Source organism: Crocodylus siamensis, chromosome 7 (genome assembly GCF_052110815.1).
Source record: "Crocodylus siamensis isolate JL-2025a chromosome 7, ASM5211081v1, whole genome shotgun sequence".
NCBI classification, from domain to species: Eukaryota; Metazoa; Chordata; order Crocodylia; family Crocodylidae; genus Crocodylus; species Crocodylus siamensis.
Window position 1 is genome coordinate 4,846,195 of NC_143401.1, and position 15,699 is coordinate 4,861,893.

The 15,699-nt window shown below is 53.6% G+C and overlaps 1 protein-coding gene across 11 annotated transcripts in view; it reads right to left on the reverse strand.

Annotated features, from left to right (window-relative positions):
• Window positions 1-15,699, reverse strand: part of MACF1 (microtubule actin crosslinking factor 1) — a 225,318-nt gene that overhangs the window by 47,612 nt on the left and 162,007 nt on the right. For all 11 annotated transcript variants that reach the window (XM_090058664.1, XM_090058667.1, XM_090058656.1 and 8 more), the window contains 2 exons: window positions 752-913; window positions 365-535 (listed from right to left, as the gene is read on the reverse strand). In XM_090058664.1, the coding sequence (XP_089914790.1) occupies window positions 365-535; window positions 752-913 (333 nt within the window). The remainder of the gene's footprint in view (window positions 1-364; window positions 536-751; window positions 914-15,699) is intronic.

The window sequence follows — 15,699 nt, forward strand, 5'->3', positions numbered from 1 at the left end:
CTCCATGTCCCGTATTAATAAATATATATTGTATATTAATATATAACATATTGTATAATACAACATACATTCATTATGTATGGTATATATAACACTTTCAATTGGACTGTTAAGACAGCAGAAATGGATAACAAGACCAGGAACGATGCAGTATAATACTCGGATGCAGGTAAGCTGCAGCTGCAGATTGGTGGCTGTACACCAGTAATCTGATGTCACAGCTATTTTTTCTCATCTGAAATGAATCCAGGTGATTCCTGGCTGTGTTCTGCCCCTAGCAGCACTCTGCGCTCCCACTCTACATCTTGCCTCCAGGTCCTGTGCACCCAGATCCTCTATGGAGTTTGCCAAGTCTGTTGCTTACCTTTTGCTCCTGGATCTGGGCTTTCACCACTTTGTACTCTGCAGATGGAGGCTTCTGATTGGAGATGAGGTCCTCGGTGTCTGCCAGCCAGCTCAGCAATGGCTCCAAGGCATCTTGGAATTTCCCACAATGCAACAGGGCCTCCTGCAGCTGTGCGATTCTCTGTGCCACCTACACCGTACAAACACGCACATCATTAGAAGCGCAGCGCTCTCAGCTTCCACCAGGAAACAGAAGACACCAATTCCCCATTGCTAGGTTACTCTTCTATGTTTCAACGGCTCTTTCGACCTCTTTTGGTCCTGCTCAAACTACTCATCGAGGCCGCAGCAAACCTACGATTACATCACGCCACACCCTCGGTCAAAGCAAGGCGAGAATGCCTACCTTTTTGTTGAGAGTGTTCCAGCGGGTGTTGATCTCCTCCATGTCATGTTCCAACCCCTGCACATCACAGTTTTTCCCTGCACTCTGGATGAGGCCCTGGCCAACTCCATTCACTTGCTGCAATTTTAGCTGAAGGGGATCCACTTGCTCCTTCTGAAACATCTGGACAAGAAAGGGGAAGCAGGCATATTTACAAGCAGACTTGCTCATCCTTTATGTCCTTACTCAGCACAGCTCCGTACTTTAAAAGACGCATTTTAGGCTTCCAGCCATCTCTCCAGAGCCAGCCTTCCCCATTTGTTTCCTATGCTGCAATTACATGATTCAAGGATGTTAGCTTCTTAGATAACATGCAAGGAGTACTCCAACTGTCTGTGGGTGTCACTGGCCACTGAATGTTTTGCATCTCAATCTGTTCAATCCCATTTTCAAAGCATGGGTTCCAGAGACAGAAAAGTCACAACTATCAAAAGTTTAAAGGTAGCCAACTGTGATTAACACCCAAGACCCGGTCAAATGTTTAACAGCAGGAATCAAAGCGCCTCCAAGTGATGCGGCTGAACTGGGACATGCTAGGCATGAGGTTTTGTTAATGATTGAAATTTAAGCCGCTGGGAAACTAACTGCATTTCTAAAGACAAAGGCAGCAAGACAAAGGCAATGGACGATTAATGGGTTAGTCATTTATCTGAGACCTTACCACATATTTGGCACAAGGCTAATCTGGACACCTTATGGGGGAAGCATTTCAAACAACAAGAATTTGGGGGAATGAAGCAACCTTGCTATTGTGAGCAGAGAGAGCTGGGAAAATCCTGTTTTCGTGAGGGAGATAAGTGCCCTTATCAAACCTTCAAATCTGCTGTAATTACTTGATGACAAGCCAGACTGTAGCCACCTGCATTCATTTCCTTTCCACCACAACAGCAATCCTTTGGCCTCAGCCAGATAGGCCAGCAAACCAAGGCCACATCAGGCAGAAAACAGAGGCACGTGAAAAGCAAACTCCGAGCAAAAAAGCAGGAGGAGAACCAGCTCTGTTGCCGCATGACAAAGAACGCGCTCCAAAAATGGGAAATAGATGCAGATTTTGTTTATACTGGGGCCGCGGGCTGCCAGCAAACACAGCTCGCAGGTCAAACTCTGATGAAGCAAGATTGGAAAGGATTATTTGCTCTCCTCCATCACAGCGTCTGGAAGGCTGAAGGAGAAGAATGGAGACAGCCGCCTTCGTTCTTATTCAACTATCTTCTTTAAAAAAAAGACAGTATCTGAGGATGTGGACGTCGACAACGTTTAAACAGTTCATTTCAAAGACACAATGCAAAACTTTAAAAAAAAGAAAAGAAAAAAAGAAAGAACCCTTTCCAGAAGCAAAGCACGGATTAAGGTTTGAGAAGGTTTCTGGACACCAGACAGCTGCTTTATCTCCGAAGGGATAAAAGTCAGTCAAACTCTGCCTGGAAAAGACAGCTTCTCTTTTTTTTTTTTTTTGAAAATGAAGCAGAGATGTAGTCTTCTGTGCTGAAGTTCAGCAACTTAGCTGCAGAATGGGCCTGTGCCAGGATGTTAAACTAAAGAGCGCACTGGGAGACTGTCCAGGGCTGTGTGCTGGTGCAGAATTATTCTCCCGTTATAAGAAGTGATGGTGACATGAAATCGCTGATTCCCCGAACACGTTGTTACTGCTCGTATATGGAGCTGCCTGCTTAAAGGCAGCTGAACACATGAAAGGCCCAGACGGGTAAGACAGAGGTAGTTAGCCCCGTTAGTCTGAAATCACTCAGAAGGCAGGGCAGATCTGCACCTTTACAGACTAACTAAATAAGATATACAGAGAGAGAGAGCACAAGCCTTTGTGAGCCCAAGTTCACTTCATCAGGTGCTGATAAGTCAGGCATGCAAAAACTGACTGGAGTGCACAGTGCCTCTTTCTTCTGATGTGCTGGCCTAAGCCTTAAATGTTAAACTTGTCATTTTCTAACCAAAGTAGACTTTAAAACTGTGTTGTTTTGGGGTTGTGTTTTTTTGCAGGAGCCCAATGCAAAGTCCCTGATATCTACCAATAGCAAAGGAAAGCCCAGAAAGCAAAGCCCGTTTCACAAGGATCATTTTAAAAAGCAACTCCAATGTTAAGCGCAAATACTTTTCATGCCTTTGTTCTTCTGTGTGTACAAAAGAGTCCAATGTTTTAGTTCACTTCCCCTCACTGTGACTCAACTCGGAAACAAACATTTCATGTGCAATCTAGATTTTGCACAGAACTATGCGAAGAGCCGGGTTCTTGGAGCTGTATCTTGTGAACAAGCCTGTAAAGGGGCTGCATCTGTTTAGATACATGTCCCTCTCCATTTGAGAAATACTTTCCAGAGACTCTCTTTGCATTCTACTTTGTTCATCTCATGGATGACTGCATCCTGTGATCTCACTCTGCTCCTTAACCCCTTTATCTCTGAACACAAATGCAGCCAGCCCTCCTTCGGCAATCCTCCGCTGGTGCTCTGACGGAACCAACAATTCAAAGGCGATGTGCTTCATAAGGACGAGATGCAAACCTGGAAGAGCATTTTGCTTGAACGTTACCTTTACGTTAATAAAGGTCTTATTTATTATTACACGGCATTCCCCTGATGCAAGCGCTGCGCTCATCAACTGCACGAGCGGTAGTGAAACCATCGCTGGATCAAAGGGGTTAACAACTGGAAAGATTTCTTATAAAATATAGTCCCACTGGAGAGGCAACAATGAAACCGAAGCAGTAAATCCAGACAACAGCCCCATGATGTCAATACCTTCATGTCGCTTTTCCTTTCCTAATTTACTGGCCGGGGTGGCAGAGCCTGGCACTTCAAGCGAAGGAAACTCCTTGTAAACCGACCTCTCCGCTCTGCCGTCCTATGTCCCCACCTCTATTTCAAAGCCTTTCTGAATCTGTGGTGCTTGTGAATTTTTTTAATGGGTGGCAGAGCACAAAGGATGAGGAACTGCTACTGAATCGGGCTGATGTGCTGAGTAACTTGTGATGACTGCTAAGTGATCATTTTGCTAACCTCGGTGGCTGTAAATGGGCCTTCAGTTATTGGCACACCACAAACTGAAAAAAGGTACACTCCTAGCCCCGTTGCAACCAATTCTCACGTTAAGTGGGTTTTACGATGCCAAAAGGAACTGGACTCCTTTTTTTTCCTGGTGTTTCAGGACGTTGCTGCGCAAACAAACAAACAAAGCTTCCCCTAGGCATTAACACGATGCAAGTGGTGTTTTCACCCAATTTGCTTCACGCCATTTCCTCTAGTAACAAATTTTCTACTTGAAATGCTGCAACTACCCAGCTCGACCAGCGAGAAGAAAATCTTCCTGAAGCAATCCATAATTTATTTCTGAGGGAGCAGCATGTATTTCAATAAACCAGTCATTTGAAAAGTTTTACATAATCAAGCAAATCTCTTTTACCTCCCATACTTACGACAACCTTTGGGTCTCCCTAAACTATACACTTGCCCTCCAGCTCTCGAGGAAGGAAGGAAGGGAAGCTACCTCAACCTTTAGGTTGCAGAGCGTGGACAGAAGAGATGGCGGTTACTGTGTGCATCCCGCAGACTACCAATAAATCATGGCTGGGGGAGATTCCACCCTCCCCTCCTCCCCCTCCCCCCGGCCAAATAAAGTGATTGTGTCTGGCACACCCTGTGTTAGTGACTGAGTAACAAATACCTCGTTATCTGGAACTAATCCATCTGTTAAAGCAGGGGGCCCATCAGCAACAAGAAGCATGACAGCAGGCCCCTTTGTGTCGGGCACTGACTGCTTCCCCGCAGGTGCTGCAGTAGCAAGTTCTTTTCCTTGGAGATCTGGAGCTGCGGAGTCCTCCAAGGTGGCAAGAGCGAGCATTTTGGCGCTGTGCATAGAGGCACATGCTGCTACAGGTGTGGGGACAGCAGCAGAAGGCTCCTCCAGGACAGGAAGTATAGCAGCAAGCTCCTCTTCCCTGATGAATGGCAGGGCTGCGGTCAGCTCCTCCATCCCAGCTGCTCTGAAAGCATGCTCCTCTGAGCCGGGGTCTGCCATGATGCCAAACTCCTCCGTGCTGGATGCAGTGATGTTCGAAAACTCCAGCTCCTCTGAGCTGGGGTCAGCCGTGATGCCAAACTCCTCCGTGCTGGATGCCGTGATGTTCGAAAACTCCAGCTCCTCCGAGCCGGGGTCAGCCGTGATGCCAAACTCCTCCATGCTGGATGCGATGATGCTAGAAAACTCCAGCTCCTCCGAGCCGGGGTCAGCCGTGATGCCAAACTCCTCCGTGCTGGATGCGGTGATGTTAGAGAACTCCAGCTCCTCCAAGCCGGGGTCAGCCGTGATGCCAAACTCCCCCGTGCTGGATGCGATGATGCTAGAAAACTCCAGCTCCTCCGAGCCGGGGTCAGCCATGATGCCAAACTCCCCCGTGCTGGATGCGATGATGCTAGAAAACTCCAGCTCCTCCGAGCCGGGGTCAGCCGTGATGCCAAACTCCCCCGTGCTGGATGCGATGATGCTAGAAAACTCCAGCTCCTCCGAGCCGGGGTCAGCCGTGATGCCAAACTCCCCCGTGCTGGATGCGATGATGTTAGAGAACTCCTCTGCTGCTGGAACGTCAGGGGGAAGACCTGCTATACCAGACGCCACGACAAGGGTGGCAAACTCCTCTGGACCTGGCAGCACCATACCAGAAAGCTTTACTGCTGGAACTTCAGACTCAAGGGCAGGCTCTTCTGCAGCTGGCCATACATGTGGAAACTCCTCCGTGCTGTCTAGCCCGGCAGTGCCCAGCTGCTCCAGGCTAGTGGTCGTGGCTGAAAGCTCCTCGTTGAAAGCAACCATGGAGGCAGGTTCTCCTGCACGAGACTGAGCAGCAGAAACGTGCTCCGCAGAAACTGGAGAGAGACTATTCCCAGCGACACCGCTTACTAACGGATCTGCCTGGCTATCTTCAAACAACGCGGCCAGGTCTCCTGGCTCCAAGATGTCCACCGCTAGCGTGGAGACGTCCAGCGTTACCTGCACGCCTGTTTGCGATGCTGCCTCCCAACCCACGCAGGCATGTGCGGAGACCTCGTCGCAGCCATCGGGCCCGTCCGCCAGCACCTGCTGACGCCAAGGCTCCATCTCAGACCTCAGGTCCTCGACAGATTGCATGGATTCAATTCGTGCCTCGGAGCCCCACTCCGAGAGCGAATCGTTTTGGAAAGGTGCCTGGGAACAGTGACTATCGAAACTTTCGGTGTCGTGAATTTGGCCCTCAAACCTACTGCTGTCCTGCTCCAAGTCTGAGACTTCGTCCTCAGAAACCAGTTCTGAGACGCCCCAGTTGGAGAAGTCGGTCCTTTCGGACACAAGTGGGTCGTGTTCATCTTCCGCTTTGACAACCATCTTGTCTCGGGGCAAGGAAGCACCCCGTTGGGACAGCGGGCCCTCGGCCCTCGCAACAGGAGCCAACGGCCGCGCGTGGCGTGAACAGGCTGGGGACGCGTGTCCCGGACGTCCCTCCCAGGTCAGCTCCACTTCGCTGCCGGCGACGCACGGGGCTCCACCATCTTCGTCCCCTACCGCAGGAACTCCGTGGTGAAGCGCTGTTCCTTCCAAGCCAGGGGGGTGCAGTGCGTTTGCCTCAGGAGCTGCTGTCACTGCACAGTCCAAACCCCCCCCGGACTCGGGATCTGTCAGGGGGTCGGTTTCAGAGTCGCCAGCATCCTCCAGGGACAGCACCTGCGGTGACATGGTCTCCACTGCAATGCTGGGACTCCAAGTCACCGCTTCCTCCGAGTCGGCCTGGGTAACGGCGGCCGTGTTGTGCTCGGAGGAAGGCTCTGTCGCGGGCTCTCCTGTACTCCCCACCTGGAAACTGTACGTGGCATCAAAGTCCTCGAGATCAGACACCACCACAGAGTCTGACGCGCTGGCTTCTGGAGCGGCCGCGTGCCGGCGCGCTTCCGGGCCGGTCGGCAGCAGGTCCAACCCCGCCGAGCCTCCCGTAGGGACCCGAGCCTCCGCATCAACCGAGGCAGCTCCATCGCCCTCCTCGTCATTCAAGCACTGCTCTTCTAGCTCGAGAAACATCTGCACCGAATCCGTGTCGGAGAACTGCTCCGGGACGAGGGAGCTGGCGCAGCATTTGGGATCTGGAGCAAAGTCCTCGGCTTCGCACTGAACTGCCACATCCTCGGTTTCACGCGCGGGCGCTGGGAGAGCGCGCTTTAAATCCCTGCGCGTTTCCTGGGGAACAGAAGCTAAGCAGCTATCATGGGGCGGTGAATCACCACAGCATACTTGGCGTGGAGCTGGGTGGTTAGAGGTCCCCGGGACACTGGCAGAGCTGCTGTCTGCTGTCTCTCTTGTCACGGCTGCAACAGTTAATTGTTCCCTTTCTTCCGAAATATCTGCTAAGCAACAGTTCCTTTTCTCATCTGGCAGCAGAACAGCCTTTCCTCTCTCTGACAGCATCTCCTCCTCCCACTCCTCAGCCTCCATCATTATCCATCTCTCATCCTCCTCAAATTTCAGCTCAGACTCAGTTTTTTCTCTAAGGTTGGGGGTGATGAGGATATTCATGCCCAAGTCCAGAAGCTCTTCGCTTAGGCAGGGAGAGAGGTTTACAGTTTCCACCGCGCAGTCTGCTTCGCTGGCTTCCAGCGTCTCCTGGTGCCCGTCACTAAGGCTCCCCTTGACGATGTTCTTCCTGGTCCTGGGCCACGTCGCGCTCGAGAGCCTGTGGCTCCACGAGACACGTGCAGCGGGCATGCTGGTCTCTGCTGGGTTCAGAAGCGGCTGGCTTTCATCCTGGGAACATTCGTAGCCGTCGTCGCTCGCCCGTTTCACTTCCCGAGCGTCTGCGCCACCAGCTCTGGAGACGTGCTCCAGCGTGAGCGACTCCGACACGGGCTCCCCTTGCTCCAGACGTCCCGAGCTCTCCGCCGACGCAGCGCTCGACTCCCTTTTGTCTTGTAGCGAAGCATTAGAAGCACCAGCTTCTGAGACTTCGCTCAAGGAGGCCTCGATCCTTTCTGCAAATTCAGGGAAATTTGGCGGCATAAACGATTTCCACGATCTCCTGTTCACGTTCTCCTTTTTCTCGGGGTTTGGCCGTCTTCTGGGTGGAGCTGGTGCAGATTTGGAGACATCGCTGCTAAGTTTCAGCGCGTCGAAAATGACTCTTTCGTCTAACTTTTTGCTTTCCGGCGCCCTCGACTCAAAGACATTCGATGCTCCTAAAGTCCCATTGCTGGATATAGTACTGCTGTCCACCTTATCTAGAGTGCTTTTTGAGGGCTGATTCAGCTTAGATCCCTGATCAATTTGTTCGTTTATTCTCATCGTGTCGTATATAGACCTCTGGGGGACATAGCAATCCTCTATATACCCGTCCTCTTCCTCTCCCTTCCCCAGGCAAGTGGGATTCTGCCGTAAACAGTCTGGCCTGCTTAGTGGCTTGCCCATGCTTTTGCAATTGAGAAGGAAGAAAACAAACCTTGTTAACTTTTCATCCACCGCCAGAAGAAATGCATCCTGCATCAATTCAGAGCCCTCTCGATCCCACGCTGTAATCCCAAACGCGGCTTGGCCCCCCAGATTTGTACTCCGCACCACTCAAACAGCAATCCCCCGAGCAGCAAATTTCCATGGCAGCAAGGATCCCCCCCTCCAGTCGCATCCCATCGCCTGTTCGGAGATGCCAGTGGTCCAGAGCCGGTAGAAAGCACGTGTCCTTTGGGGGGGTGGGGGGGGTGGAAAACCCCCCCAAGTCCAAGAACTCCTTCCCGGGGTTGCTGCTGGAAGGTAACGTTCCTTTCTCCTTGCAACTCTGTCAGCAAAAATCATCCGTGTATGACAGCTCCTGTTCAACAACTGCTCCCCATCCTCCTTCGCGACAGAAGCCGCGGATGAGTTTGAAGCCTGGATGTACCCCGAGCGTGCCCTTCTCTGATAACAAAGGCACCGTTTCTCCCGGGGGCTCAGCCCAGGCTCCTCCAAGTCCTTCTCATTTCCTCCCAGCCCCAGCCGGGCGCAGTCCAGCTGCTCCGAATTAGCCGCGCTCCCGGGCGCTGGCGCGGCGCGGCGCGGCGGATCGGCCCGCAAGTTCAAACGCAGGAAGTTCTTCGTGCGGGGCCAACTCCGGGGCTCCCCGTCTCAGAGCCATGACGGCATGGGCGCCGGGCCGCTCTCCCGGAGGGCGGCCGCAGGAATCCTCTGCCCGAAACGCACCCAAAAATGGAAGCGGGCGGCGGCGGCGGCGGCGGCGGCGGCCGCGCTAGGGGCGGGCGGGCCCGGGCCCCGACGAGAGCAGCCCATGGCCGGGGGCGGCGGCGGCGCTCGGCACGGAAGTTGCCGCCTCGCCTTTTGTGTGCTCGGCTCGGCTCGGCTCGGCTCGGCCCGGCCCGTCAGCTCCGGCGGCGGCGGCGGCGGCGGCGGCTGCCCGGCGCGGCGCCCCGCCCCCGCGCCGCCGGCCCCGGCCCCGCGGGACGCATCCCAGCGCCCGCCGCCGCCAAACTTCTGCCCGCGGCAACAAAAGGCGGCGGGGGGGGGGGGGGCGGGGGCAGCTCCGCGCCTCTGCCCGCAGCGCTGCCAGCCGCGGGGCCGCCCCGGGCCGGCAGGTGCCCGCCCCGCGCCAGCCGGCTCCTCCCCGCCCCGGGCTCCCGGCTCCGCCTCCGCGGGGCGGGCACGGTGCAAATCCCCCGACAAAAGGAAGCAACGCCCCGGCCCCGGGCTCCCCCCCGGAAAGGGGGCGCGCGCCGCCGCAACAATAGCTGCCCCTGCGCGGGTGCCAGGGCGGGGGCGAGCCGGGCCCCGCTCTCCCCCGGGGCCCGCAGCCGCCCCGCCGCAGGCCGGCGGGCGAGGGGCAGCGGGCAGAGCGGCTTCACCCTTCGCGGCCTCCGGCCAGCCTCGCCGACGCTGCTGCGGAAGCGGGTCTGCCAGGCTGAGCAATCGGTTAAAAAAAAAAGTCATCATAGGATTTGCGATTCTCCCCCGCCTCGAGACCAGAGACGGGTTTTTCCCCCTGGGCAGCCACCGCTCCCAGGCCCCGGGCACCACATGCCGACCTAGCACGCCACCCTCTCCCCTTCACGGGTTACATTTACAGCGGCTACATAGGGCACATTTAAAGCAGTCTCCTGGCCGCCAGCCTCTCCAAGGGACGACCGACCCAGTGCAGAATAGTGCCCCGCAAGACCAACATCCTGCTGCGCCTTCCAGATGAACTACCAAAAGGCCCAAAAATACAAACCCGTTGATATTTATAGCAAAAATGCTTCTAAAGTCTATTTGAATACAGATCGGCCCCTTGCCACGTGCTTCCGCAGTGCCCATCGCTAGCGTGTCGGAGCTTCGCGCACACTCCCCTCTCCTCCCCGTGCCCCGGGAACCGAGCTCTGTTTTACAAGGGAGATTAAAGGCTGGACTTTCAGAAGCGCCGCGCACCCACAACAACCCGACATCAGAGAGAGCAGCAGGGGCTCAGTGTCTTTGAAAGCCTTTAGACTTGGCCAAGGTCAGAGAGGAAGCCTGTGAATCGAACACAGCCCTCCCGAGTCCCAGGGCTGCGCCTCAAAACGCATCTCTGCTCTGCCATGCTGCCGACCCCTCTTTGCTGGCAGTCGCACGTAAAATCCACCCCTAGGATCAGAAACAAACCTGAGCGCAACATCCTGCACCTGAAAAGCGAAATGACAGCAAATGGCAACTGCAGCACTCAAGTACCCCCCGGATACGGCTTCCCTTCTGAAAAATGAAGCCGCCAGGTTAAGTCTGGCACCGGTTAAATCGCCCACGCAGCGCCCCAGAACCAGGCGGCGACGAGAGCCATCTGGGGTGGACGCTCAGGACCAGCCCCAAGAACCAAACACATCTGAGCTACGTATGGAGCCAAAGCATCCTCACTTCAAGTGACGGGAATCGAACGGACCACCCGAGACTGCCTTTCCAAGGCACAGTCTATCTTGAGCAATACTTCCCACTCAGAAACATTGCTCCTCTGGTACAGACATGCAGCGGGTTATCGTGGCTGGCACAAGACACTGGACCCAGCTTCGCGGGCCAGCAGTCTGCCTTTTTTTCCCCCTGCTCTTCTTTTTGCAAGTTCTAAAACCTTTTTAACTCCTCTCTGGCTCGGTGCAAAAGCACAGATTTTTACTGTGCAGGGGAGAGAACAGGTCTAGCCTTACTTTAATAATTCGACACAGCTGAACCAACATGAAAAAAGCAGGCCCCATCGTTTCACCACTCCCCCACTGCACCACCACCACCTTCACCGTTCCAGCTCTCTCCAAGCAGGACCGTTAAGCGCTCCAGGGCCCCTTCGGCAAGAGGAATGCCAGGAATCCAGGCTGGGGGCGCTGAGGCTTTTTGTTCCACTACGAAGAATGATCTCGATGTGGAACTGCCAGCTTCGCAGTCAGAAATTCTTTTCCTATTTCCTCACCAAGCCGAGTGCCAAGAGCAGGTCAGTCTACTCCCTGCATCCCCCCCCAGTCCCCAAAACCGGTTCAGAAGCGCGCGCGCATCGAGGCAGGTCGGCCAACGTGGAAACCAACTGCCCCTGGCCCGCCACCGCGGTCAGAAGGCGGGATGTTATTTGTTCCGATCGGTCTGATCGAGACCAAAAAGAAAAAAAATCAAAGCCTAGCGTGGTTCCAGACTGACCGACGGCCGGGGGCGAGCCTATAGCTGGAGTCGTCACCTACAGGCAGGAGCGCCCAGCTCCAAGGGCTCCACGCGCATTTTCTTTGTGACATGGGGCATGGAGAGAGGGGTGAGCCCGGGGTCCTCTGTCTGAGTTTTCATCCTTTCAGATGGCTCTGGTATGTGGAGGCCTGCCAGCGGCAATCTGTTACTGAAATAAACGCCTGATAGCACTTCCAGATCCTCCTCCCCAGAGCTCAAAAATAAAAAGTAGAAAAGTCTGTTCATTTCTCAGCTACTTGGGACCTAGTTTGGTATTCAGGGGAAAGAGCACGGGAGGAGGAACCCCCCGAGAACGCAGTCCTCGTTTCACGAGTGAATCTCCTTTTACCCGCCCTGCCGTGATCCCGCGCCCGAGCCAAATGCAAGGTCGGTTCCCCCTCGCTGGACTACGAGGAAGACGCTCACTGGTTTGCAAATTCCTTGCGCACGATGAGATGCCAGCTCTGCCTTCAGGAATCCTGCCTGCGAAGGACAGCCAGATGGGGCATATTTTAGCTGTCTTCTGCCTGCGCTCTACACCAGGGCACCCAACGAGATGCCAGCTCTCAGTGTGCCTGGATAGGCCTTTGCTACAGGGCACTGCCAGAATTCAAGGACTGGGCAGCACCCAAGGATGTGCGCGATGGGCTTATCTTACACCTAATTCTCCCTCAAACTTTCCTTGTTGGCCTCTCCAAGACGCTCTGCAGCTTCGCCACCCCCAATGCCTCTGCCCTTTCCATTCCCTGCCTCCCGTCTTGCAAAAATCTTCCTAATCTTTCCTCATTGATATTTGACCGCCTGGTTCTGTCAAGCTCTCTCTGCACTAGGTTCGGTCTTCCACTTGCCTCTTTCCTCAAACTCCTCTCCATTTAAAAATATGAATTACGGTCTGATATCTAGGCACGCAATGCTGGACAGATAGCAGAACTATCCCCATTCGCCTGCCTCTTCCTTATTCTCTACCCCTTGCCACGATTCCCCACGTATCCTATTGTTGTTCTGTGCTTTGTCCCAAGCAGATTAATTAACTGCGACACTCCTATGGCTACGGAGCATCATGCATACTCACCATGCCGTATAATGTTATAATTTGCTAATAATGAATTCCCTCTGCTAAAATGCATTCTGAGGCTTCTTCAGACTTAAAAGCAGCTGAGTTACAAAGAGCCGTGGCAAGAGACCCCCAGGAAGTGGGAGCTCCTGCGTGCGGGCCTCCCCGGGTCTGGGGCCCGCCAACATTTCTGGCGTCGGCTGTTTCTCCAGAGCGTGGCCGTCTTGTGGGCCACCTGCCCTCCCATTCACAACCGCCTGCGTTACATCACCCTATTTACAACTGCAAAACATCCCGCCAGCAACCACAGAAATTGCTTACGAGGAAAAGTCTTATTAGGCGACCCAATATATTTTTAGCTTTCTTTTCATGCAATCTAGCGGAGGGGAAACAAGGCATCTGTGTTGCGAGAGCGGCCAGTTCTCTGCAGATCACCTGGAGACCCGCGGACCGGCTCAGGATCCTCTAAGCTGCAGGACACTACCGAGACAATCCAGGTGCAATTGGAGTGCTTTTCTCTCGCCAGCTCCCCCTCGCCCTCCATGCCCGCTCGAGCCCTTTCCAGTGTCAGCTGCTGCTTCTTCGCTCACTTGATGGCCAGATCGGGGGGAGCCAAATGCTCCGCGCTCTGCAGACGCTCACCCGCCCCAGCCCCTCCATTTCCGACACAGTCGGGGGCACAGACGAGTGGACTGACGGACAGAGCCGATGACTGGGACGCCTGTCTGAGACCTGGGGGGACCCGAGGCCAGTTCCCTCCCTGTCACAGTCCCAGTGATCTTGGGTGAGACCTTTTGCAGGTGTGCTGAGTTCCCAATAAGACCCGCAGGACTGGAAGAAGACAAGGAAGAAAGGGCATTTTGGTCGAAGGAACTTGGGAGGAAGCAAGACAAGGGGAACGCAATCCAACTTTCCTCCCAATACCGTGTCGGTAGCTGCCTGTCTTTCTGAAATGCTTTTTCGGGCACGCCTCCTCCCACCTGCGTGGGGACAGAGCCTGATCTGGAAATCCATCAGCCAAGAGAAGCCGGCCTCAAATCAGCTGAATCCCGGCGGGGAATGCAAACAGGCGTCCACCCAGCGGTCCTGGGGAACGGGCCTTCCAGAGAGCTGTGAGGCCCAGGATACACGTCAAGACTATTCATAATGAAAAAAAAATCTCACCCTAATTTAAACTCTGCCTTTCCACACTCCTATGTTATGCTATGACAATTTTACGGGGGGAAATATTTCCTTTTTAAAGCCTTGCTCCCGTCACTCTAGGGTCGGCAGGATTTCTTTATCTCTGTTTCAATGCTTCTTCTCCTCCTAGATTCAGTTCCCCCTCCCCCTAAAAAAAAAAAAATCTTTCAAATCGACATTTCTGTGTCTTGCAAGGTTAGCAGCACAGAGTGGCTAAACCCTGGGCTCAAAGCATGTTCTAGACAAAAAACTCGTGGGATAATCCCATCCAACCGTGCTCTGGAGGTTATTCTTTTATCTGCCTGGCTTACGGCTGACTTCAAACTGATTTCATGTCAGGGCTCAGCTAGCCTACGGCCTCTCCCTAGCCGGCGAGCTAGGTCCGCTTATATAAGGCACCGGGTCCTTTCCAAGGTACCTGTGCTGGAGCCTGCATTGCTGAGCAGCAACCCGTTTCCTCCAGAAGCGTTCAAGCTGTCTTAACTATTTAGCTGCAGGGCAGCTAATACAGACCTTGGTTCAATTCTTCCTTTAAAAAAAAAAAAAATGAAGCCTACAGCCCACACATTATACCACCGATTAAACACAGTCTAACTCGCCAAATACCACGGCACTCTTGTGCTTAATCATTGTGAGACTCCGAGCTCCCAGAATGCACGGCTGAGCTTCCACCCACACAAGGAGGTGGAAGAGACATCCGGAAACCAGCCAAGAATAAACCTATTTGAGATGGCAAGTTCAAGGTAAATCCACCTGCCAGGATGGTATCTCTCTACAGCTTATTTAAAACAAAACCAAAAAAATCAGTGAAATGCCATTTTTTGGTAGAGAACTGCTTAGTTTCCCACAAATTGCTAACAGACAATCCCTTTGTTCCAAAGAGCATATGCTGCCTTTAAGCCTGAGCCGAGATCTGGTCTGTCTGATGAAACGCTGAGACCTCGGCCCCCTCTGATCTACCTGCGCTCCTCCCGGCTGCTGATGCCGTTCCAGCGCATGCCCTGGAGGACGCAGCCCAGCAGCAACAGCTGACTGATTTTCACACCAGGAGAAAGGCAGGAGGGTGTAGCGTGGCGTGGCACGGCACGGCACAGCGGGCAATGGCCGAGCAGCGGGGAAGCGTCCCGTTTGTACAAATGCGCTTTACAGGGCTCTACATCACAGATACCCATCCGGCGCGCCTCCTGTTTGCAACCACAGCGCTACTACTTTGCACCTGAACAGCTCCAACCTGGAGATATCCCAGCACTTGGTCCAGAGCCTTGGCATTCAGGTAGGCAGGTCCCCAATGGCTAAACCAGGAGTGAGAAGGTGCAGAGAAGGTAAGCCACGTACCCAGCCATCCGGTGAGTCAGTGATGGCAGACAGCAGGGATGGAGTGAATAATAAACCGCTCTCAGCCACCAGTGACTTTCGGGAGTCACTTCAGGAAGCAAGGTAACTATATAATCATCGAGGATGGAAGAATTTCAAATAAAGCACTCACTTTTCTATAGTTAGGCAGTAGAGTTGATGGCTGCTCATTAAATGCCAGGGATGACTAACCTAAAATATTACAAGTTGCTCTACGACCCTTTCTTACACCGTAGCCAGTCAAATGGGTACAGTCATTCCCTCACCCAGGAGGCAAGGTACGCCTAGGCTTTCTTTTTTATCACCTTGAAGAGCGCACTGACTGCACGAGAAGACCCAGGGGCACACGCATGCCTGAATACGGGTATATGCTTGATCATATGCTTTATGCAAGGGCATAGCCCTGGATAAAAATGAGGCAGCGCACCTGCAAGACCAACGGCATCCAAACCCCGACCGGGGCCGAGTTCATCTTCCTGATCCACTCTGCCAGTTTTAAACTAACTACGTCCCCTCTCGTCCTTCGCAAAGAACCCAGCCTTCCTGGTATTGGAGGAGGTTGGTATTTTTAGCATCTCCTGGATGAGTGGTGAACCACGCACGCAGAGTATTTCATGCCAAAGTATCCATACCACCAGGTTAAGGATACTCCTTTACAAGGGAG